At 36.1% G+C, this 25,823-nt stretch overlaps 1 protein-coding gene across 5 annotated transcripts in view; it reads left to right on the top strand.

Annotated features, from left to right (window-relative positions):
* Positions 1-25,823, top strand: part of Nbeal1 (neurobeachin like 1) — a 204,009-nt gene that overhangs the window by 48,484 nt on the left and 129,702 nt on the right. For 4 of the 5 annotated variants that reach the window (XR_005286474.1, XM_038338490.2, XM_038338492.2 and 1 more), the window contains 5 exons: positions 2,113-2,219; positions 8,980-9,066; positions 11,678-11,761; positions 24,779-24,877; positions 24,961-25,541. Coding sequence is in view for 4 of the 5 variants with exons in the window: in XM_038338490.2 (XP_038194418.1) it covers positions 2,113-2,219; positions 8,980-9,066; positions 11,678-11,761; positions 24,779-24,877; positions 24,961-25,541 (958 nt within the window). In the remaining variant the exon portion in view is untranslated. The remainder of the gene's footprint in view (positions 1-2,112; positions 2,220-8,979; positions 9,067-11,677; positions 11,762-24,778; positions 24,878-24,960; positions 25,542-25,823) is intronic. The other variant, XM_038338491.2, reaches the window with a different exon arrangement.

Here is a 25,823-nt window from a genome sequence, read left to right as displayed (position 1 = left end):
GCTTCCAATTTCCAGGAGGATCTATATATGTTTTTCTTTGGGTTCACCTTGTTATTTGGCTTCTCTAGGCTTGTGAACTATAGGCTTAATGTCCTTGGTTTATGGCTAGAGTCCATAAATGAGTGAGTACATACCATATAAGGACACTGTCATTAAGACAAAAAGGTATCCTACTGAATGGGAGAAGATCTTCACCAACCCTGCATCAGACAAAGGTCTGATCTCCAAAATATATAAAGAACTCAAGAAACTAGACTTTAAAATTCTAATTAATCCAATTTAAAAATGGGGTAGTGAACTGAACAGGGAATTCTCTTTTTTAAAAAAAATATTTATTTATTATGTATACAATATTCTGTGTGTATGCCTGCAGGCCAGAAGAGGGCACCAGACCCCATTATAGATGGTTGTGAGCCACCATGTGGTTGCTGGGAATTGAACTAAGGACCTTTGGAGGAGCAGGCAGTGCTTTTAACCTCTGAGCCATCTCTCCAGCCCCTGAACAGAGAATTCTCAACAGAAGAAGTTCAAATGGCCAAAAGACACTTACTGTCATGTTCAACTTCCTTAGCAATCAGGGAAATTCAAATCAAAACAACTTTGAGATATCATCTTACACCTGTCAGAATGGCTAAAATCAAAAAGACCAATGATAACCTGTTCTGGAGAGGATGTGGAGTAAGGGGAACACTCATCCATTGCTGTTGGGAATGGAAACTTGTGCAACCACTTTGGAAATCAGTGTGGCGGTTTCTCAGAAAATTGGGAGTCAACATACTTCAGGATCCAGAAATACCACTCTTGGAAATATACCTAAGAGATGCCCAAAAATACTATGTTCATAGCAGCATTATTTGTAATAGCCAGAACCTGGAAACAACCTAGATGCCCCTCAATGGAAGAATGGGTAAAGAAAGTGTGGAATATATATCCTTTAGAGTACTACTCAGCGGTAAAAGACAATGAAATCTTGAATTTTGCATGCAAATGGATGGAAATAGAAAACACTATCCTGAGTGAGATCACCCAGACACACTGGATTTTAAAGTTTCATTGTTGGAGCCCATAATGACAGTTCAGTATGTTGTAAATTGTGATCGGTACTTTATATGATTCTTGTGTTCCCTGTGTGAGATTGTTAAAGAACTGTACTCATTTCAGAGGTAGATGTTGTCATTACCACTAAACTAGGAAACTTAGTAAGAAAAAAGAAAATGAAAGTTTTTACATCTCAGTAGTGCAGTGGTTGTGTGAGCCTTTAATTCCTGCTCTCAGAAAGCAGAGGTGGGCAGATCTCTGTGAATTTGAGGCCAGACTGATCTACAAACTGAGTTCCATGACAGCCATGGCAGTTAAACAGAGAAACCCTATCTCGAAAAACAACATCAAGAAAGTTTTTATATCTCACCACCTAGATATAAAAAACAGTTAATGATTTGGCATACATATTTAGATGTACATTTATTAATTTAGAAATATAGCAGATTAAAATCTTATTGAAAATGAATCATTTCATTTGTTTATATAAAAGAATAGTTTTGTAGAGTTTTTAGTTCATATGCTATAATGTCATTTTCTATAGTTTTGTTTGTTTTCCAAGACAGGGTTTTTCTGGGTAGTCTCAACTGTTTTGGAACTCACTCTGTGGACCAGGCTAGCTACCAGCTCAGAGACCCATTTGCCTCTGCCTCACAAGTGCTGGGATTAAAGGTGAGCACCACCACCACCCAGCTATTATTTTTTTGATAGTAATTGTAAGTTGTAAATTTAAAAATTAGTTTGATTCTCTGGAAGAGAGCCATCTCTCCAGCCCCCAGATACTGCTTATTAATAGCAAATCAGACACAGGATGAGTTTTATGAAAGAACAAATAAGCAGTTTGCTAAAAAATATTTGCCAGTCATGTGTATAGTTTAAACTAGCTTGAACTATAAAGTGTGAAAATGTTCACTTTTCTTTACAACTTTTGTTTTCTGTTCCTTATCTATATTATTTCCCGGTTAATTTGCATCTGTTCTGCCAACTGAAAAGCCTAACTTTAAAATGATGACTATACATGTTTGATCCCAAATTTTTACTTTTACATGAGTCATTTTTGTTTTTAATTTATAGATACCATCACAGCCATGTTAGACTGCGCAGACAGGCCTGTTCTTCAGGCCATTTTCCTTAATAGTAATTGCTTTGAACATCTCATACGACTTCTACAGAACTGCAAGGTACTTTATTATCAACTTTTTATATTTATGAACATTTGTTTGTTTGCCTATTTACTTATTTGTGTGTGGTGATGTGTGCCACAGCATAAATGTGGAGGTCAGAGGACAACTTGTGGAAGTTGGTTCTGTTTTAGCATGTAGGACTTAGGGATTAAACTCAGGTTGTCATCCTCCTGAGTCATCTTGTTGGCATTGTTTATGACTTTTTCAAATGTTATTGTTTTAGTTGGGCATGCCTTTGATCTCAGTGCTTAGGAGACAGAGGCAGGTGGATCTCTGGGATTTGAGGTCAGACTTGTCCATGTAGTGAGTTCTAGGACAGCCAGGACTACATAGTGAGACCCTGTCTCAAAAAATCAAAAAACAAAAACAATAGCAAAGGTTTGTTTTGATTCAGATTTGAGCATGCCATTGCAAAAAATTTTATTGTCAATTTGTGTTTGCATTTCATTATATTGCCAAGTTTTATCTTTTTTGCCAGATAAACTGATTTAATTATCATTATAAAACTAGACTATATTAGCATATGTACATATATACTCACCCCATCTTAGAGGTGAGAAAAGTGAGGCACAAAGATTTATACCCTGTCCAGGCTCACAGACCCAGTGAGAGACAGAAGTAGGACTCCAGCCACGCTGTCCTCTCTGATGGTGTGTAAGGATCACTGGGTACTGTGCCTCTCACGCTCTCACTAACTCAGCCTAGGCTAGGAAGAGGGCAGCAGCATTCAGTTCATACATTCTGGTCTACGAACTAGGCAGATATTTAAATCCTCCAAGCTCAGAAAAACCTGTTAAAGCAATCTACTCACTGTCTACATGTGGACAGGTTTTGTCTTAATTGAAGCTAGAATTATATTATTTATAATTGTCTGAAGGTAGTAAAGCTCATGTGAATATTTGTGTCTGATATTTTAGTTTAGGAAATATTTTATTTTACAACAGACATTGATACATATATTTATATTTAGGACCATTTAAAGTCGTGGACTACTGATTTCTTGATTCACAATTTCTCTAGAACATGCAGATACAGTCAAGGTCCTCATGCTGTGTGGCAAGCACTTGTATTCACTGAGTCATCTCCCCCCCCCCCCTTTTTTTTTTAATCAGAAACTCTTTTTTGAGACTGGTTTCAAATCACAGGCATCCACCTGCCTCTGCCTCCCAAGAGCTGGGATTAGAGGCATGGACCATCACTGCCCAGCTTCAGATAACACTTTGAAGTTTTATAAATGGAATTCTATTTTTGTAGAATTCCTAGTCATAGGGCATAGACTAGACCCAAATGTTTTTAAAAGTAGGAAAATTTGTATGAAAAAGTTGCAATTAAGTAGAAAATATAGAGAGCTAGAAAAATAATAGGAACACTGTTAAGGCTCATGGTACATGTTGCTAGTTTGTTTTTCACTGTTGTTACTATTTACCAGCTTATACTTGTAACAGCAGTTTGAGAGAGTGCGTGCACAACAGTTAATGTTTCTGCCCTTCATATTGTATGCCCATATGTATGTAAGATGTTATCAAAAGTTTTTAGAAAGATTAGAAATGAAACTGCTCCATAGATCTTATATCTTTCTATTAATTCTTATACTTCCTAGTTGAAAACACTTGGTTGATTCTAATATTATTCCTCAGTAAGGATTTTTGTTTTTCTCACTGTAAAACGGTATATCTTGGAAATTTTTAAATATTACTCCGTTTCTTACTTTATAATAATAACATAGTTAAATAGAGCAGAAAATGCATTTAATATATTGAGGAAGTCTGTAATAATAAAAATCTCAGAAGTTGTCAAAAACTCCTGAATTCTGGTTAGTTAGCATGTCTTACCTCCTGTCTTTTTTTTTAAAAACCTCTTGTCTTTTAAATATTATTTATGTGAAAAATATTGTAGAGAGAAGAAAATGCACCGCAGAAATATTTATAAAACACTTTTATTGTAAAGACAGTATGACTTCCTCACTTAGGAAGATAGCATCAGTAACAAAGTTATCTCGTGTATTATTAAAAGAATCTGGATTTAGCAGGTGTTGGTGGCTCATGCCTTTAATCCCCACATGCTCACCCTGAAATTTGTCAAGATGGACTTCTCTTTAGTATATGAATAAGTCTAGTTGGAAGAGTGTTTTTATAAAAAATAGGGTTTTTTTCCTCATAGCTAACCAGAATGATGACCTAACAGTTATGTGTTACAGAGTGATACAGTCCAAGAAATACATCTTTAGGATGGACATCTCCAAGTGTACTTACTAAAACTAAGATAGATATAACTCACCAAGTGATAGAATATTGTAGGATCACTGTCAAATAGTGATCTGTCATTTACCAAAACGTCATCATGTAGCACATGACTATACTTGTTCCACTACAGCTAAGTGTCATAGTTATAGCTCTTGTGCTTGTTTTTTAGGTAGGGCCTCACTCTATATCCTGGGCTTGCCTCAAACTTACTGTGGTACTGTCTTTGAAGTTCACAGCAATCTACCTGCCTCAGCTTCCCAAGTGCTAGCTTTATAAAAGTTAAATATTTCATGTCACTTACTACATTTTTCTTTGAAACTGAAAATACCAAAGAAGAAAGGATTTTCAGGAGGGAAAGCCAGGCCTTTGGACAGGTCCCTTTCCTTTCAGTAGTTTTCTCCATTTGGGATTCATGTAGTACTTTGACCATATATGCTGTTTGATCATGTTTACCCATTCTTCTGCCCTTGCCGCCAACACCCCCATATCCTTCCGAATTCTCAGCAGTTCCTCTTCTACTTGAATCAATTGCTTTTTTGTTTTTTCTATATATTAGAGAGAACATGTGGCACTTGTCCATATCTTTCATATTACATTTCATTCACTTTGCTTCAGGTGACAGAATTTAAATTTTATTTTATTTTTTTGCTTTGGTTAACATTACTACCACATTATATGGTGTGCCATATTTTCTTTGTCCATTCTGTGGTTGACATGCTTCTGGGCTGGTTATTTCTCCTAACTGTTGTACGTAGTCCAGCAGTATAACAAGCATACGAATGTCCTTTGTCCATTGATCTTATTTCCTTAAATATATACCAAGGAGTGGGTAACTGTATCATATAACAGTTCTGATCATACAACAGTTCTGTTCTTAGTTTTTTGAGATATGTCCATACTGTTTCTCTTTAGACTGTGCTAATTAATATTCCTTACCAGAAATGTAAGGGTTCCATACCCAACATTAAAGAAATTTTGCCATTCAGGCAGTAATTGTTTCAAACAATAAAATTAAATCTTTAAAATTAATTTTCAAATTTACCCATTATACAAGTGAAGAAATAATGCCCTGAGGTGTTAAATTACTAGCTCTTGATCAATACTAATAATTTTTGAAACTAGGATTTTTATACTCATGTTTTCTGACTTTAAGTTCATTATAATATATAGTTACTACAAATTTGTTTCTCATTCAGGATTATTGATTTTTAACTAGTATCAAATATTGACTGTGTATTAAATATAAGACAATTATAAGTTTTTGGAATTTTTGTTGTTGTTTTGTTTGGTTTGGTTTTTCAAGACAGGGTTTATCTGTATAACAATTTCACTGTCCAGGAACTCTCTTTGTAGACCATGCAGGCCTTGAACGTAGAGAGATTCACCTACCTCTTCCTCCCGAGTGCTGGGATTAAAGATGTGTGCCACTGCTGCCTGGTGACAGTTATAGTGTTTATTGATATAACATCTTATGAACATAGTTAGGATTTCTGAATATATAAAAATACTTGGAATCTTGTGAAAATTTACATTCCAAAATAAATTGCATATTTCTTTCTGTATCAGTTTGTTGTTTTTTTAATAAATAAATCATTTAGTCTGTTTTATGCAGTAATGCAGAATCAAGATGATTTTACTGTTTAAACATCAATACTCAATGGAAATACTCCAATTAAAGATGTCAAATAGCAGAAGTAATTTATGCATTGGTGGAAAATTTTAGACTGACTGTTGGTAGTTTTTCTTTGAAAACTTATTGTGTATATGTGTGTGCGCGCACATATGCATGCATGTATGTGTGTGTGTGTGTGTGTGTATCTGCACATATCTCAAAATTTTCATCTGAAGATCAGAGGACATCTGGGAATGGAACTTAGGTTGTTGTGCTTGTCCAGCAAGTACTTTTTACGTACTGAGCCACTTGTTGACTTATACTGTTGGTAGCTTCTTTGGCATCTTTGTGTATGGTAGTCACCAATTTTATTATGTGTTCATTTCCCCAGAACCTGTATAAAGGCTTTTGTATTTGGCGTCTAAGTTTCATTATAATATAAACTTATATATGTGTAAAATATATATTGCATGATATCATAATTAGACTTTTATGGTTAGGTGTGATGAATGTTGAATATTTTAATTCTTTTAGTTTTGTACAATGCATTTTGATAATTCAATGATATTTTAACTATAAGAAAAAACATAACCTGTCATTAGTAATAGGAAGGATTTAAAACCCTCATCTTGACTGAAATCTTGTGCTTTCTTTGTCTTTAATTATTAGAGTTATATTTTCTACTTTAAGACCAAGAACTTTAACAGTATTCTGTGGGCTGGGCAGTGATGGTGAATGCCTTTAATCCCACACTCTGTTGGCAGAGTTCAGGGCCATCCTGGTCTACAGAGTGAGTTCCAGGACAGCCAGGGCCACATAGAAAAACCCTGTCTCGAAAAACAGAAATAAACAAACAAACAAATTCTTTGTGTAGGCTGGTGTGTTAGCTTCTGTTTTGTGATAGTAAGGATCAGACTTGGGGGCCTTTGCCTGTTAGGGTTGTGCTTTTCTAGTGCATTAAAAACCTGACCCTGGAGACTACTTAATTTTATTTACTTTTGTCTGAGCATCCCAATTCCTTTACACTTCAGTAATTAAAGAAATTAATATCATATATAACTTTCCTTCTAATATTGGCTTTCATTTATGAAATCCCTATTGTGTGGTAGACATGTAAATAAACTACTATAGATTATATATCGTTTAACCTGCAGAATTATTTGATAGGATAGTCTCATTTAAATAAATAAGCTTGTAATAAATAGCAAAGAACTGGGGATATAATTCATTTATAGAACACCTTCCTAAATATTCATGAGGCCCTAAGTTTGAGCTTTAGCACCACACATACACACTCTTAATGATACTAAGGATCATTTAGAGATTTTGCCAGGCTAGGTAGTACAAATTCAACTCAGGAACTCAAGAAGTTGAATAAAACCAAGATGCAAATCAAGGTCTCTGATTCCAAAGCCCTGTTTCCAAAGCCTGTTACTGCATTAAGCTTTATATATACTCTTGCCACACTACACTGCTGCCCAGTTTATACTCTGTCGTTTATAGATGTAATTTAACTTCTTCCATTTTCTGAAATAACATAATTTCCTAAGAAATTACTTATTAGGATGCTGTTAATTTCTTTATAAACCTTTCTCTCCATTTCACTTTCATTTGAAGTTTCTTTTTCCTCATTGAGTTGACAGAAGCCAAAATCTTTTTGGGTGTTGAGTTAATACACTTAAAGTAAAGTACCCAATGCCTTTGATTCATGTAAAAGAGAATAGTCATTGGCCAGTGGTACAGCTCATTTGGTAAAGGGATTTGTCACTCAAATGACAAGTGTTAGATCTGTGTTTGACCCGTTTACCAGAGTTTGATCTGTGGAACTCATGTAAAGGTGTAAGGAGAGAACTTTTTCCCTAAAGTTGTCCTTTGACAACTGTGCACTGTGGCATATGCCGCCTCCCTTTCATGCCCACACATACATGCACCACTATAATGATAACAAGTTTTTAAAAATCTTAAAGCATGGGACTGGAGAGATGGCTCAGAGTTTATGAGTATTGGCTGCTCTTTCAGAGGTCCTAAGTTCAATGCCCAGCAATGACATGATGGCTCACAACCATCCTTAATGAGATTTAGTACCCTCTTCTGACCTGCAGGGAGAGATGCATGTGGGCAGAACACTATACACATAATGAATGAATGAATGAATGAATAAATAAATAAATAAATCTTAAAAGAAAAAACCTTAAAGCACACCATGTGTGCAGGGAGAGATACATGTGGGCAGAACACTGTACCCATAATGAATGAATGAATGAATGAATGAATGAATAAATAAATAAATAAATCTTAAAAAGAAAAAAACCTTAAAGCATACCATGTGTGCCAGAGATTTCCCCAGTTTCCTTTCGAGACTACAAAGTAAAATATGAAGTAGGTTCAGGTGAAGAATATTTTTTAACAAGATGTGAGGTCAGATAAACTTGGGCAGTCAGTGCTGTACACTGACTTCCTTTGTCAAGGTATATATTAGTCTCTTTGAGACTCTGAGAAGTATTTTTGGAAAGAGTTCCTTTTAATGTTAGCTAAGTAGGATTTTATAGACTTACTCAGCTAAACACATCATTATTTACTGAAGTTTCTTTTACCTAGCTCAGTAGCAGTTTACTTTTCTGAGAGTCATTCTTTGTTGTTTCTTTTATAATTTGGGAATATTAATCTATTGTTAGTTCTTACTGTGAGTTCTAAAGGAGAATCATATCTACAGCCATTATATACTATGTAAACTTCTATAAAATTGTTATTCAGAAAGCAGCTATTTCTGGAAGGGATGTACTGCATATGTGGATTCTTGGATTAGTTTTCAAGAGACATGAAATTCCAGTTGGACCTCATTCTGCTTTTAGGTAACAATTTAATGTTCTTTTTCCATTATTCTTGTCTCTGTTTTTAACAGCTATTTTTAAATGCTCACAGTATGGTGGCAGACAAGAACGAGAAAGACCTTGCCAACCAATTACTGACAGAGATAAGTGAGGACCAGGTATCTACAAAGCCTGCATCTTGTTTCAGCTGAAGTCCAGAATCAGTCAATGGGTTAACTATTCCTGTGCTTTTCTTCTTATTTTTCAAAAAAACCTTCTGATTCTAGTAATTATTTATTTTTGAGGATTATTAAAATTAAAAGATAAACCTTTATTACAATTCTGTGTTAATGTGTGCCTTTTTTTCAATTTGGGAAGATAAAAAGTACAGGAATGGAACCCAGTATCACTGTTGACCCACCTGGTGATGACTTTGTTTGAGGGGCTTCTTTTTCTAAGCACTGTGGTGTATTGGGACGTGAGGGCATTATGTCTGAATATGCACAGTCATTGTCAATATCTTGATTCTTCGCTTCTTATTGACATAATGATTATAATTTAATGGACAAACTGAATCTTGGAGGAAGGGAAGAAGATGATGAGGCCCTTGAATATTAATTTAGCATACAATTTTATTTTTTTCTGTTCTCAAAACCCAACCCTATATTGGAATATCAAAATATATTTGGTAAATTAATTTGGGAAAAATCAAAAACCTACCCATAAATTTGCTTTTTTTCCCCTCAACATAGTTTGCTAGAAAATTTATATATCTTTTGTTAGAATTATTTTAATTGGTGTAGGAGTTCTTTCTGTTTGTGTGTTGCTTTTATTGGTTAATGAATAAAGAAATTGCCTTGGCCTAGTTGATAGGGTGGAACTTAGGTAGGCGGAGAAGACAAAACTGAATGCTGGGAGAAAGGAGGCAGAGACAGGGAGAAGACATGGTCCTCCGCCAGAGATGGACGCTGGTTAGAATCTCTGGTAAGCCACTGCCACGTGGCAATACACAGATTAATGGTGATGGGTTAAACTAATATGTAAGAGTCAGTTAATAAGAAGTTAGAGCTAATGGCCAAGCAGTGTTTTAATTAATACAGTTTCTGTGTGGTTAATTCGGGTGTGAGCTGGCCGGGCAGCCAGGACAAACAAGTGGCCCGCTCCCTACGACATTTAATGTTAGGCTAACTGAGTTGTAGAAAAAGAGTATTGTAATCTGTTAATTTCTATTTTGGGGTGTAAAATAAAGATTCACAGAGCTCTTTATTGCTTTAGATTCTTCCTATTTATATTCTCTTAAGGGCTTCTTATATATATTATAATTTCTTACAAAAGATTATGGAAATTTAAAAGCTAGCTATTATGAGGTCTTTTTAGTTTATTTTTTTCCCACAAACGCCACAAGAGGGCGCAGGGACTCCGGACAGACGGCCGAAAGCTGCCGTTTCGCAGCCTGGAATCAAACTCGGGACCTCTGGACGTGCAGGCGGTGCACTTTGCCGCTGAGCCACCTCTCAGCTCTTTAGTTTATTCTTGAACAAAGCCCACCACAGATCTTATTCGTATGAATCTTGTGTATACAGAATTTAAATTTATAGTTTATATATGTGTTTTTCTTGTGTAATAATATTTGACAACAATACCAATGAAAGTCAGGACTCTAGATTAAATACCACACTTAAAAGTAATAGAACTTAGTAAACGTAAAGAGCTAAAGAGTTTTTTCAGTGTACAGATCAGTTGTTTGGAATTAGAAAAGAGAATGTTATTATGTGAGTGGCTAGCTTAAGGTCATAATAATATTGTGTGTTTTATTTTCAAATCATATTTATTTTTAAGTATGTCTTTCAGTGTATGAGAGTAGAGTGCCCTCAGAGGCCAGGAAAGGGCATCACACCTAGGACTAGAGTTACAGACTGTTGTGAGCTGCCATGCGGGTACTGGGAATTGAATCCAGGTCCTCTGCAAAGGCACCAATGCTCTTAACTGTTAAGTCATCTCTACAACCCCAGCTTTCTAGTCTAAAGTGTATAAGTTAGTTAAGTCTTATATAGCAACCATGTTAAATTTTTAACTTCCTAATTTTTATTTTTTTTTTAGTATTATTGATGGTACTTACTGATTTATTCTCTAGGAGAATATCTCATGATACCTAATGCATATAATAATTATGATTAATCTTAAATAAAAGTCAAGTGAGTTTTTAATTCTTTCATAAAACTTTTGACACGAAAGATTGCCTTCTCCAAAGCATACCACTACTTATATATACATATTTCATTTTCATCATTTTCCTCAAATTATTTATAGAAACAGATATGCCTGTTTAAAGATGGTATGTCCATATCATTTCCATTTCTGTACAGAATTCGGAAACCAAGCAAACAGTTATTTAAGCTATGTTTCATTATACATGTTAACTATTTTATTTAAGCCTAGTAAGTTCAAGTATGTTTAAAGGGAAATTAAAGCATAGTATAAATTCTAATTGCAGACTTCCCTCCTCTCTTGAGATTGTCCATTATTTTTTAAAGGCATGTGTAAAGTTTGTTTTTCCCCTCTTCCTCAGAAAAGTTAATATAAGTGAATGTGCTCCTTTCTTCTTGACATGTGGCTTATCTTCTGTTAATTAAGAAACTTTTTCTTGCAGATAATATTGTTTCAACAACCCATCTGGTAGGAAGAGGAATATAATGCATGTTATTATTTCTTCAGGTTTTCAGAACAACGGTTTCCATGTGAACAAAATCCTGAGTACATTTGTTAATTTCTTGCTGTTCCCTTTGTTAGGTATTTCAGGGGCGGTTAGATTCTTTGGCTGTATCAACAATTCAAGCTTTGACAGCGGTGATGAAGAATTCTCCAGCTGCTAAGGTGAGAAATGGATTTTTAAGCTTTAAAATGTTTATTATATTAATTTTTGCTGTGTGAATTCCAAAGTGATGTGTGAAAGTGTGTTGTAGGAGGGCCTGCTTGTTCATTCCGGCCACCCAGCTAGCTTAGCTCCAAAATAACCACACAGAAACTGTATTAATTAAATCACTGCTTGGCCCATTAGCTCTAATTTCTTATTTGCTAACTCTTATATCTTATTTTAATGCATTTCTATTAATCTATGTATCGCCACATGGCACTGGCTTACCAGCTAAGTTTTGGCAGCATGTCTTACTCTGGCAGTGGATCCATGGCTTCTCTCTGACTCTGCCTACTTTCTCTCAGCATTCAGTTCTGTCTTCCCTGCCTACCTAAGTTCTTCCCTATCAACAGGCCAAGGCAGTTTCTTTATTAACCAACGAAAACAACACAACAGAAGGACCTCCTACACCTTATACCATTTCCCTTTTTCTGTTTAAACAAAAAGGAAGGCTTTAACTTTAACATAGCAAAACTACATATAACAGAATAGGTATCAAGCAAGAATTACAGGTACAATATTTATATTTACTTTATCTTTTATCATAACTAAGGAAAACTATATTATTACTATCTATTCTTCAACTCCATCAAAGACTCCAGAAGGATATAATATTGCTTAAGTAAACAGGAAATGCATTGTAAGCAACTTCCAAAACTCTAGAATTGACAGAGACATCTTGCTGCCTGGACAGTCACCCAGAGTTTCTCTGTACCATTGGGGCATCTATCTTCAGCCTATAGGTCCATAGTATCCAGCAGACTTTTCTGTGAAGCAGGAAATTTCAAAGACAGTTCAGTCACTTTCTTCTGTGTCCTGCAGAATGTCTGGCAGACTCTTTCATGAAGCAGGAACCCCAAAGGACAATCTCACCATTAGGCAAGTTCAGCAGTCTCTGTGGCTACTGCATGTCCAGTTAAACAGTCCAGGCAAGAGCAGTTTCTTGCCCAAATGGCTAAGGAGCCTCTTCGATACCCATCTTCTTCTCAAAGTAATTGGTCCTGCCAAGAGCAGATGTGTCTCACTGTCATGAAAAGTCTTAAGTTCTTAAAACATTTTAAATGCCATATTCTGAAGGTCTCTGAAAGATTTGAAGAAAACCTAACTAACATGACTACAATCTTGACTATTATAGATGACTATTAACCTATATTTCTTAATGATACATTTTTTAAATGAGCTACACAATCACAAATCCTTAATAAGAGCAGAAATCTACATATAACAAAATTGACCTTAAATTTGTATCAATAAATCAAGATCCATACCAAAGCAAATTATTCATACCTATATCAAAAGTGTATAAAGCACATAGCATAACACCTGTCATGAAGTAGTTTACAAAAATAGCTTACCTTCTTACAATTTGCTGATAAATTTATAGACAAACTCCTTATGAATACTGCAGGCATTTTAAAAAATATTTATTTATTTATTTATTTATTTATTATGTATACAATATTCTTTCTGCATGTATGACTGAAGGCCAAAAGAGGGCCTCATTATAGATGGTTGTGAGCCACCGTGCGGTTGCTGGGAATTGAACTCAGTACCTTTGGAAGAGTAGGCAATGCTCTTAACTGCTGAGCCATCTCTCCAGCCCAATACTGCAGGATTTTAAATGCTATTGATGACTTTACATGGTATTATATATCTTTAGTCCCAGCACTCAGATGGCACCCGCCTGTTATACATAGCCAGTTCCAGGCTAACCACGGCTATGCAGTGAGATTGTCTCAAAACAAAACAAAACAAAAACAAACAAAAAAACCCACCCAAAAAAAATCACATTGATGAAGGAGCTGCACACAATTTACAGCCTTGGTTAAAAGAGGGTCACATTGTTGGGATTAGAGGGGGTCTTACTGCTGGTGTTGAGAGTGTATAGTATGGTTATTGAGCTTAAATAATTAAGTTTCCCAACATAGCTTTTTATTAGTAAAATAATCATATTTGTTATTTAGTTAGTTTATAACTATCCATAATATGAATATTTTTCACATGTGGTTACCTTGCCAGTGTGGAACTTGTTTTCCAATATGTGTGCATATAGAGTTCTGTTTCACTTCTTGTGATCATTAACCTAGGTTTTATGTTTATTCTCTCTCTCTTTTAAAGATTTATTAATTTTTATGTGCATTGGTGTTTTGTCTGCATATTTGTCTGTGTGGGGGTGTTAGATCCTCTGGACCTGAAGTTACAGACAGTTCTGAGCTGCCATGTGGGTTCTGGGAATTGCAGTCGGTGCTCATAGCTGCTGAACTGTCCATCTAGCTCCTTCTGTCAGTTCTCACCCACTGTCCTGACTGCAGTTTCATCTGATTATGATCATATACTGATCAGTAGCTCATTGTGGTTCTAAGTATTTTGAGTTATCTGTGTAACATGCCAGATACATAGTTAATTACATAATGCGGGTTAGTGACATGATCGTCACCCTAACTTCTGATCTCCACCCTGAAGTACTATACCCTCCACTTTTCTGCTCTCAGGAATGTTCTTTGAAATTTTATAATCCTTGTTAAGTTTATTTCAGACTTTATAGTCTGATTTTTTATTTTACTTGCCACTTAATGTAAGGGTTTTATTGTTGTTCTAAGGGAAATCACTTCAAGCACTTAGAGGTTCACTTATTAGAAAAACAAATTGATATTATTGTTCTGAAATTCAAATCTTCAAGACTATTTAAGTCATTTTAAAGGTGAGGGTTTTGCTTGTTTGTTTTACTGTAATACCTTTCATGGTTTACCATTTAAAGTTTATATAAAAGGACGGGCTCTAGCTCAGTGCTAGAGTATATATTTAATATGCTTAGGGCCCATACCTTCCCTCTCTAAGTAAGAGGCTTTATGACAAAGTTTCTCTTAATATGTTGTTGAAGGACATGGGTCAAGGAATCCCAGCCTAACTTCATGATATACCAATTATATTTTTCTTTATTATAAGGGCAAACTCACGAAACAGGAACAAAAAGTATAACCTCAACTGTGTTATGTGGGAACCACAGAGAGACAGAGAGAAGGAGAGAGACAGAGAGAGACAGAGACAGACACACACAGAGAGAGACAGATACACAGATCCCTGAGTGGGCTGGCTGTTTTCTCCAGCTACTCTAAATTTCATGCCCTAACCTGGTCCAACCTTTTAAAATTCTCCATCACCTCCCCATTTTCTCTAAATAAGAGTGTTCCAAACCCAAAACAAGTTACATACACTAGGAACAGATATCAATTACAAAATTGTGCTCAGAACCAGCATAAACAGTATTAAACAAGGAACACATGCTAAATGTTTTAAAGAACATTCTATCAAGAGTCTAAGTCTTACATTGGAAATGATTTGGCTAAATCATAAGAGGTAGATAACTAATCTTCAACCCCCTTGAAGACCTGAGAAGGAGGTAATATTACTTGAGTAGGCAGAAAGTGCAATCAGGCAGCTTCCAAAATGTGCAGTATATGATAGAGGCAACTGGCTACCTGAGCAATCACTCAAAATCTCATTTGCAATATTGAAATAACCAACTTCGGCCAAGGCCTAGCGTAACTGACAGACCATTTTCAGGGGCAGGAAAGTTTTTAGAACCATCTTACCCTATTTTGGCAAGGTTTGACAGTCCTTTTTCTTGTGTCCTGCTCTACACCATGTACTTTGTCAGTGGTCGATGAATGGGCAATTCCTTGACCAAAGGCCAATTGTGCCAAGAAGAAAACAAGCTCCAAGTGGCATGTATTTGCCGTTTAACATTTTCTTGGGAGTAGATCAGTGCTGTCAGGAACAATTGTGTCTTACATCAAAGGAAACCCAAGTTACTTAAATGCCATGTTCTACAGATCCTTGAAGTGATTGAAGTTTACCTATCTATGCACACTATAATCTCAATGTATCTAAAGAACCTAATTAATCTGACTATATGTATAACAAATTTGAATAACTATTGACCTATTATACTTAATACCTGTATAACTTAAAGACTAAGACTTTATATCAGAATATTAAACAATATTTAAACAACTTTGCAGTAAAGGAAGACAGTGACCTCAAAATGTAAACAATATATAAGTATCTTGATCAGAGGTAGGAATATATATTGTAATATGATAAATGTATACTAAAATTGTATCAATATACAAAATGTCTTAAAAAGATAGAAACATGGATGCATACAATCTGATGAAATAACTTTGCATAGGTGTACAAATATTGTAAACAGAATAACAAATATAATTTGAACTTCTGTTAATATATAACAAACTGTACAAATGTAAATTGTCCATGAATAATAGCTCACAAGTTTTTATTTTATTACTCATTATGATTATTATTAGTATGAATAAGTTCACAGTAAATTACCTGTTATCCCATTCAATTTTTTCTCTTTTGCTGTCTCTTTAGATTGTTGTCTAGTATAATTGCAAATGATTTCTGAGTAGTTGATAGGGTTTTCAAAGTTTTTCTTTGAAGTTCTGACCAGAATGTTGTGAGAAGGTGCACCATTTTAACAGCTAGTACCCAAAAAACCAATCTTTATTTTAGTGCTGTCAGCATCATGATTTTATCTTAACCAGGTGGAGTCATTGCTCTGGGGCCACATCTTCTTCCTGGAAACTTTAAAGATTGTTGGAGGAAAGGGATCTGTAGAAAAATCCAATATTTATTGTGGAAAATGTAAACATTATTTATAAAGACATATATTCAATAAAAATACAATATAGACAAAATAGGCATGGAGAAAGAAATTTTTTCTATTTTGTAACCTAAGTAATTGACAGAATCTCCTCTTTGAATCTTTTTAGGAGCAATTTGTGATCCCCATTTAGGCATTTTTTTTTTTTTTTTTTTTTTACTTTTTGAAACATTCTTTTTAAGGTATCTGTATTTGAATCAGATAACAAAATGTCATCCATGTAATGGTAAATTACAGACTTATAAAATTGCTTACATACTATTTTTAATGACTTGACTGACAAAGTTTTGGCACAGGGTGGGGCTATTGAGCATTCTCTGTGGGAGGATGGTCCATTGGTATTTCCTAGTAGACTGAGAATTATTATAAGTAGGCACTGTGAAGGCAAATTTTTCTCAGTCCTTTTTTTGTAAAGGTATAGTGAAGAAACAATCCTTTAAATCCTTTTGGTAACAGAGAAGGCAGAGGAATTTCAGATTATAGAGGGCCCATAGGTTTAATAACCTTGTTGACAGCTTTAAGATCTGTTATCATTTTCCATTTTTTAGATTTCTTTTTATCAACAAATACAGGAGAATTTTAAGGAATGGTAGAATTTTTAATATGTTGAGCATCTAGTTTTTTTCTGTACCAACTGTTTTAAAGCTTTCTATTAGGCCATTATTTAACCCATAGTTTCTCAGTTAACCATTTTAAAGGCAGGACCATTAGAACCTCTGAAGGTTTGCTAATAGTTTTGTGTTCTTGAACAGCCTGAATGGCTGATGACCTTTGTCTTTAATACCTTATAATATCTTTCCCAGAAACCATAAGTTTTTGGGACTGCAGGAATGTTAACCTCAATATTTCATTGCTGCAACAGGTCACAACTCCATAAATTCATTTCAGTATTAGCTACATATGGGCCTCAGCCTTCCCTTTTTTTTTCTTTTGGCCCAATGCATTTACCCCATTTCATGCATTGTTTAACTTGAGATAGGGTTTTAATTCCTAGGAACTGAATATCTGCCTCTTGATGAGGTCAATTTGGATGCCAAGATTCTGGAGTAATGAATGATATTTACATCCGCATCCATGTCTTTCAAGCCCTCAATAGCAATGCCATTTACATTTTTAGCTTTGGTCTTTGATCATTTATAGAAATCTGCCAGAATATGTTTTTTATTTCCTATTAGAGTTTTTTATTTCTCCTCCACGTCTATTTTAACATTCAGACCAGTATGGTTTTTTACAGCAGGCACTGGATTTTTAAAATTTTTTGTGGGACATGTTTTCCACACTAACTGGAAAGATTGGACCATTGGACCTGCAAGAGGCCCCCCAGGGAGTTCTCCAGTGGTATCGGATTGTCTTGTCTGTCCTTTGTGAACCTACATTTATTGGTCCAGTGTCAGCCTTTGCCACCCTTCTTCAGACAGGCTGAGTCCTCATATTCTTGCCATTTCTAGAGTAGATATTATTTCTAGGAATTTCTTGTCTAAAATCCCTTCTCAGATTTAAAACCACAATTAAAACATTTAGCATTTTGCTGTTTTCTCATACCATTGGAAATCACTTCTCCTACCCAATTTATTATTATAGTCAAATGTCTCAACATTCATTGTATCCAGATCCATTCATCCATTGGTGCTGATCCGACCTTTAAAGGCCCAAGGATCATTTTCCATTCTAAGTTGGCATTTTTAAAAGCCAAAGATTTAATAAGTATATATCTACCTTATGAGTCTGTTACTCCTATTTGTCCAGCCTTAGTTAATCTTTGAAAAAAGTCACTAAAAGGTTTTTTCTGACCCTGTTTAACCCTCTAGTAGGAACTCAAGAACTATATTGAATATGGAGAGAGTGGACAACCTTGTCTTGTTCCTGATTTTAGTGGTATCGCTGGGAGTTTGTTTCTCTCCAATTAGTTTGATATTGGCTGTTGGCTCGCTATCTATTGCCTTTATTATGTTTAGGTATGTTCCTTGTATCCCTTTTCTCTCCAAGACCTTTATCATGAAGGGATGTTGTATTTTGTCAAAAACTTTCGGCATCTAATGAGACGATCATGTGGTTTTTATTTTTCAGCTTGTTTATATGGTGGATTAGGTTGACAGATTTCTGTATGTTGAACCATTCCTGCATCTCTGGGATGAAGCCAACTTGATCATGGTGGATGATGGTTCTGATGTGTTCTTGGATTTGATTTGCTAATATTTTATTTAGTATTTTTACATCAATGTTCAGGAGTGAGATTGGCCTGTAATTATCCTTCGCAGTAATGTCTTTCTGTGGTTTGGGTATCAGGGTAATTGTAGCCTCATAAAAAGAGTTTGGCAGTGTTACTTCTGTTTCTATTGTGTGGAACAATTTGAGGAGTATTGGTATTACTTCTTTGAAAGTCTTGTAGAATTCTGAGCTGAAACTATCTGGTCCTGGGCCTTTTTTGGTTGGGAGACTTTTGATGACTGTTTCTATTTCTTCAGCAGTTATAGGTCTGTTTAATTTGCTTATCTAGTCTTGATTTAATTTTGGTAAATGATATTTATGCAGAAAATTGCCCATTTCCTTTCAGCTTTCCAATTTTATGGAGTACAGGTTTTCGAAATATGACCTGATGATTCTCTGTGTTTCCTCCATGTCTGTTGTTATGTCCTCCTTTTCATTTCTGATTTTGCTAATTTGGATATTCTCTCAGTGCCTTTTGGTTAGTTTAGATTAAGGTTTGTCTGTTTTGTTGGTTTTTTCGAAGAACCAACTCTTTGTCTCACAGATTCTTTGTATTGTTTTCTTTGTTTCTATTTTGTTGATTTCAGCTCTCAATTTGATTATTTCCTGTCTGATTCTCTTAGGTGAGTTTGCTTCTTTTAGTTCTAAAATTTTCAAATGTTATGTTAATTCACTAGTGTGTTTTTTCCAGCTTGTTCATGTAGGCATTTAGTGCTATGAACACTTAACACTGCTTTCATTGTGTCCCATAAGTTTGGGTATGTTGTGTGCTCATTTTCATTGAATTTTAGCAAGTTTCTAATTTCTTCCTTTATTTCTTCCTTGATCCATTGATGATTCAGGTGAGCATTGTTTAATTTCCATATGTTTGTGGGTTTTCTGGAATTAGTATTGCTCTTGACTTCTAGTTTTAAAACATAGTGATCTGATAAGGTACGTTGGATTATTTCAATTTTTTTGTATTTGTTAAGGTTTGTTTTGTTACTGAGTATGTGGTCAATTTTTGAGAAGGTTCCATGAGATGTTGAGAAGAAGGTGTATTCTTTTCTGTTTGGATAGAGTATTCTATAGATGCCTATTAAGTCCATTTGAGTCACAGCACCTGTTAGTTCTCTTATTTCTTTGTTCATTTTTTTTGTCTGACTGACCTGTGGTGAGAGGGGAGTGTTAAAGTCTCCCACTAATAGTGTGTGGGATTTAATATATTATTTATGCTTTAGAAGTGTTACTTTTACATATGAGGGTCCCCTTGTATTTGGGGCATAGATGTTCAGTATTGAGATTTCTTCTTGATGGATTTCTCCTGTGACTAATATGAAATGACCTCTTTGTCTTTTTTGACTGATTTTAGCTTGAAGTCTATTTTGTTAGATATTAATGACCAGTGATTGCTATCTCCTGTTAATTTACTTTTTATTGTTGGTAATGTTAATTTGTGTGTTTTTCTCTTTGGGATTTGCTGCTATGAGACCATCAATTGTCTGTGTTTTTGTTGGTGTAGCCAACTTCCTTGGGTGGGAGTTTTCCTTGTAGTATTTTGTGCAGGGCTGAGTTTGTAGCTAGGTATTGGTGAAACCTACTTTTGTCATGAAATGTCTTGTTTTGCCTTTCTGTGGTGATTTTAAATTTTACTGGGTATAGTAGTCTGGGCTGGCATCCATGGTCTCAATGTCTGAATAACACTTGACCATAACCTTATGGCTTTCTTTGTCTCCAATGAGAAGTCAGATATAATTCTGATAGGTCTACCTTTATATGTTATTTGGCCTTTTTCCTTTGCAGCTCTTAATATTCTTTTTTACTTTGTATGTTTAGTGTTTTGATTATTTGGCGAGAGGACCTTTTTTTTATTCAGTCTATTTGGTGTTCTGTAAGCTTCTTGTATCTTTATAGGCATATCTTTCTTTAGGTTGGTAACGATTTCTTCTATGATTTTGTTAAATATATTTTATGTGCTTTTGAGTTGAACTTCTCCTTCTATACCTATTCTTAGATTTTCTTTTCATGGTGTCCCATATTTCCTGGATATTTTGGGTTAAGCTTTTGTTAGATTTAATGTTCTCTTTAACTGATGATTCTGTTTCCTCTATTGTATCCTCAGTACTTGAGATTCTCTCTTCCATCTCTTGTATTCTGCTGTTCATGCTTGCTTTTGTGGTTCCTGATCATTTCTCATGATTTCTGTTTCTATAATTCCCATATCTTGTGTTTTCTTTATTGTCTCTATTTCAGTTTTCAAGTCTTGAATAATTTCTTTCATATGTTTGATTTCTTTTTCTTGGTTTTCCCTGAGGGATTTGCTGATGTCTTCCAAATTTTGTCTTTTCCTCCATTTCTTTGAGAGAATTTCTTATTTCCTATTTAAGAGTTTTAAACATTCTGTTGAGGTTATTTTTTTTAGGTCATTTTCTTCTGCTTCATCTATATTTGGTTGTTCAAGTCTTGCTGTTGTAGGGTCTTTAGGTTTTACTGGTATTGTGTTGATCTTTGTGGTGTAGCGTGTGATCTTCTTACCTTTCCTACTCATCTTTTCCTCTAATAGATGTGGTTGGGGCTGTCTGAGATTATGTTGATTAATCTTCTAGGTGCCATAGAATCCAAAGCTCAGATGCTTGTTCCTCGTGGTACAGTCAGTGCCATAGTTCTAGTTTACCCATTGGTTACTTTGTGTTCCTGGAGATAGCTCAGTGCTCCTGTGTTTTTCTCTGCTCCCTTGGAGTTTGTTGTCTCAGACCTACTAGGTTACTGGCTTTTACCTGTTTCTGTAAATCCTGGTCTGGATCCCCTCCTGTGGATGTCCCCTGCGTAGAGTTGGTCCTGCAAAGGTTTCTGGATCTGGTCTACTGCCTCGGAGTTCTCAGGCTCAGGTGCGCCCGGAACCGCAGAGGACCTGGCTCTAGCTTACTTCCTCAGAGGTCCCAGACTCACACTTGGACCCACAGAGGTTCCAGGTTCCTGCCTATTACCTTTGATGTCCCAGATGAATGACCAGGCCCACAGAGGTCCTGGCTAAGGGCTACTCCCTCTGAGGTCCCAGACTCATGCCTGGCCCCGCAGAAATCTCTGGTTCCTGCCTACTCCCTCAGAGGTCCCACATGCATGCCTAGACTGGCAGAGGTCCTGGCTCCGGCCTAGTTCCTGGTAGGAGGTCCTAGACTCACGTTCAGACCCACAGGGGTCCTGGCTTAGGCCTACTCCCTTGAAGGTCCCAGATTCACATCAGAACTCTCAGCAATCTCTGGCTCTGGCTCACTTGCTCAGTGGTTACTCCCCAGTACCTGTTCCAGTGGAGATCGTTTACTCTGGATCTTGGATATAACTTTTATGGCATACGTATTACCTTCGTGGATAGACACCCTATCCATCAATCTATCATAAGTGTTTAACAGATTTTGCTTAATACATTCAGCATGAATTCTCTCAGACAGTGCCTCTTCACCCTCCATCATTGACTGGGTTTGGTCTACCAGATTGGTCGTATCCTTCTCCAGAGTGCCGATTTTTCCTTTTAGCTGGTCATTATCAGTCTTAAAGTGCCTCATTCATGGCTCTGTTATCAGACCATTTTTAAAGGAGAAAATATGAAATACAAAGCTAATCCCTGGAATGAAATATAGGGATTTAGGATGAGAATCACATAATCCTTGCACAATACCATACATGGTATAAGTTAAAAAGCTGTTGTCTTGCATTGATAAATTATTTGCTATATTGACATTGTAAATCTCACCTGTCATAGGTATATTGAATTGAAGTATGTGCAATAACTGTTACTGGCTAGCAAGTGTCGCAATCGTATCTGCATGGTTGGAAAATCCTAACCAAGGACTTTTCAAATTGGTTTTAACCCATTAGATACTGAAAGATATGCTTAAATTAGGATCAGTTATTAAAGTGATCAAAGTGATTTTGAAAGTTGGTGACCAGGATAAAGCGAAAATCCAGAGCCTTCCGTCAGTACAAATCACAGACCCTGCACTCCGCAGAGATCCCTCCATGGCCGCAGCGTGGGTACTGGAGGGACAGGAAGGCAGCAATGCCAACAGAGACATCCAGGGAATCCCACACCCCACCTGAGCCTTTGCAGCATGCCCGGGAAGCCAGACCCAGAGCGGCTCTGGGATGCCACTGAGGCCAGAGGTTGCTGTAGAGCCACGCACAAGGAGGGTCAGTGCCCAAATACCTATGTGTGACCCAGTGGTGGCTGGGTGGAGCTGCCAGGGTCCCAAAAAGTGGATGTAATGGTCCCCAAGCCAATTGTTGAAGGACACAGATCAAAGAATCCCAGGCTAACTCCAAGATATACCAATTATATTCTTCTTTATTATAAGGGGCAAACTCACAAAACAGGAATGAGAAGTCCAGCCTCAGCTGTGTAGCATGGGAACCAAAGAGAGAACCCTGGGCGGGCCACTGGCTTTCTCCAGGTACCCAAAAGGTCACACCCTAACCTGGTCCAACCTCTTAAAGATCATTGGCTAACAGAGATTCCCCATCAAAACAACATTATTCTTACCCTTGGCATACAATCTGTTCCTTATAGAGATAACTGATTTTTTTGTTTAAACCCTTTTATGGTTGGTGTATCTATTTTTGCCTAATTTAATGGACTGATTTTGTTTTTTTCTAGGTTTTTGGTAGTCTTTATATTTTATTTTTAATCTTTAAGTTAAAAAATGTGCATGATTTTAGGAACACTATTGTGAAATTGATGCTCTAGATCATTTAGACACAGAGAATAGAGAGAAAATTCTTTGTACTCTTATTTTGGCCACTAAAATTTGAGCATTGTTATAGACCTAACTCAGGGCCTCCACTCTGCTACTGAGCTGCATCTCTCTGTAGTCCTTGTTATTTAAAGCGGGCCTTAGTATATAGCCTGGTGTGGCCTTGAACACTCATTCCCTCTGTCTGTACCTTCCTAGTTCTGGGCCACCACATTAATGAGGAATCTATCTAATTTATTCCTTGCTTGATGTTTTTCCTTCCTTCTCTCCGCCCCCCCCCCCATAGAGCTCCAGGCCAGCCAAAGCTATATATAGTTGAACCCTGTTTTGGGGTGGGGGAGGGAGAGGGATGGAGATGAGGGTAAAGGAAGTGTCATATAAGTTAATATACAGAAAAGAGTTCTTTAACACAGTTGTTTCTAATTTAGTCTATTTCATTTTGCTGGACTTATTACAGAAATAATATAGCATCTATTCTAAGATTGATATAGTCAGGTTCAAGGGCATATGCCTGTTATCCCAGTTTCTGAGATAGGTGAGACAGATAGAAGGATTGCAATTTTAAGGGCAGCTTAGGCAACATAGAAAAGACCCTAGGGTTGTGGGAGGGGATGGATATAGATGCACATAGATAGTAATCAGAGAACAAAACTGCTCTCGTCAATGTGGCAGTTTCTCAGAAAGTTAGGAAATAACCTTCCTCAAGACCCAGTAATAACCACTTTTGGGTATATATCCAAAGGATGCTCAATCGTGCCACAAGGACATGTGCTCTACTATGTTCATGGCAGCATTGTTTGTCATAGCCAGAACCTGGAAACAACCTAAATGCCCCTCAATCGAAGAATGGATAAGGAAAATGTGGTACATTTACACAATGGAGTACTACATAGCAGAAAAAAATAACAACATCTTGAATTTTGCAGGAAAATGGATGGAGCTAGAAAACATCATTTTGAGTGAGGTAACCCAGATACAGAAAGACAATTATCACATGTACTCACTCATGGGTGGTTTTTAAACATAAAACCAGCTCACAAATCAATCCCAGAGAACCTAGGCAACAATGAGAACCCTAAGAAATACATACATACATCTAATCTACATGGGAAGTAGAAAAAGACAAGATTTCCTAAGTAAATTGGTAGCATGGGGACCTTGGGAGAGGGTTGAAGGGGAGTGGAGAGGTATGAAGGGGAGCAGGGAAAAATGTAGAACTCAATGAAAATAATAATAAAAAAACCTGATCTCATAATCTTTTCTTGGATTTTATTAACCAAATAATTTTTAATATTTAATATTCCAACAAATTTAGTCATTGGAAATGTGCTTTCATATGTTGTCTTCCCCTCTAGGAAGTATTTAAAGAAAGAATTGGCTATATGCACATGTTTGAGGTATTAAAATCTTTGGGTCAGCCATCACTAGAACTGCTTAAAGAACTTATGAATATGGTAAGTTTTAATTATGATGTGAAGTTCCTTTGTTTCAACTTTAAGAATAGTAACTAACCTTTTACTTCTGTGTCACTTTTCAGGCTGTAGAAGGTGATCATACTTCAGTTGGTATTTTGGGCATTAGTAATGTCCATCCTCTCTTGGTTCTTATCCAGTGGCTTCCGGAGCTAGAATCACATGACCTACAAATATTCATCTCTGATTGGCTGAAAAAAATTTGTTGTATTAATAAACAGAGCCGAACTATGTGTGTGAATGCAAACATGGGAATAAGAATCATTGAAACCCTTGAATCCCATTCTTCCCTACATCGAACTTGTGCTGAGAACTTGATAACAATTCATGGTTCATTGGGGAGTCTGTCTGTGAGCTCAGAAGAAATCCGTCGACTACTACGATTGCTGAGAGTAGACGAATCTGAGTTTATTCACCCGTATACCATTCCTGTGACTCGTGCAATTCTGACAATGGCACGGAAACTCAATCTTGAGAGTGCACTGCAGTATTTCAATTTGTCACATAGCATGGCAGGAATTTCTGTGCCTGCCATTCAGAAATGGCCTGGGTCTGCATTTTCCTTCTCTGCTTGGTTTTGCTTAGATCAGGATCAATTACCCCTTGACACTGCTAACAAAGGAGGAAAAAGAAAACAATTATATAGGTAATGGTACAAATTGTGGAATATAAATGAAGATTGTCACATTCTTAAGTAGGATAAAGTATCTATAACAGTTTATATGAAAATTTTTTATCTTGTGCCTGTATATAGTTTAGAAGTGCTTTATTGCTTTCAAAATAATTCTGTATTTTGTATATTTGCCTGGCTAAATGCTGAGTAACTTTAGAAAACAAAAATGTAAGTAGTATAAAGTGGAGAAGAAATAGTAAACTGTTGCACTGAAGGAGTTGTGTTCTCATGTAAAACATTCGGCCTCAGGTAGCT

Source organism: Arvicola amphibius, chromosome 8, assembly GCF_903992535.2.
Source record: "Arvicola amphibius chromosome 8, mArvAmp1.2, whole genome shotgun sequence".
In the NCBI taxonomy this organism is placed as follows: Eukaryota; Metazoa; Chordata; class Mammalia; order Rodentia; family Cricetidae; genus Arvicola; species Arvicola amphibius.
This window is presented reverse-complemented; position numbering and strand designations above follow the sequence as displayed.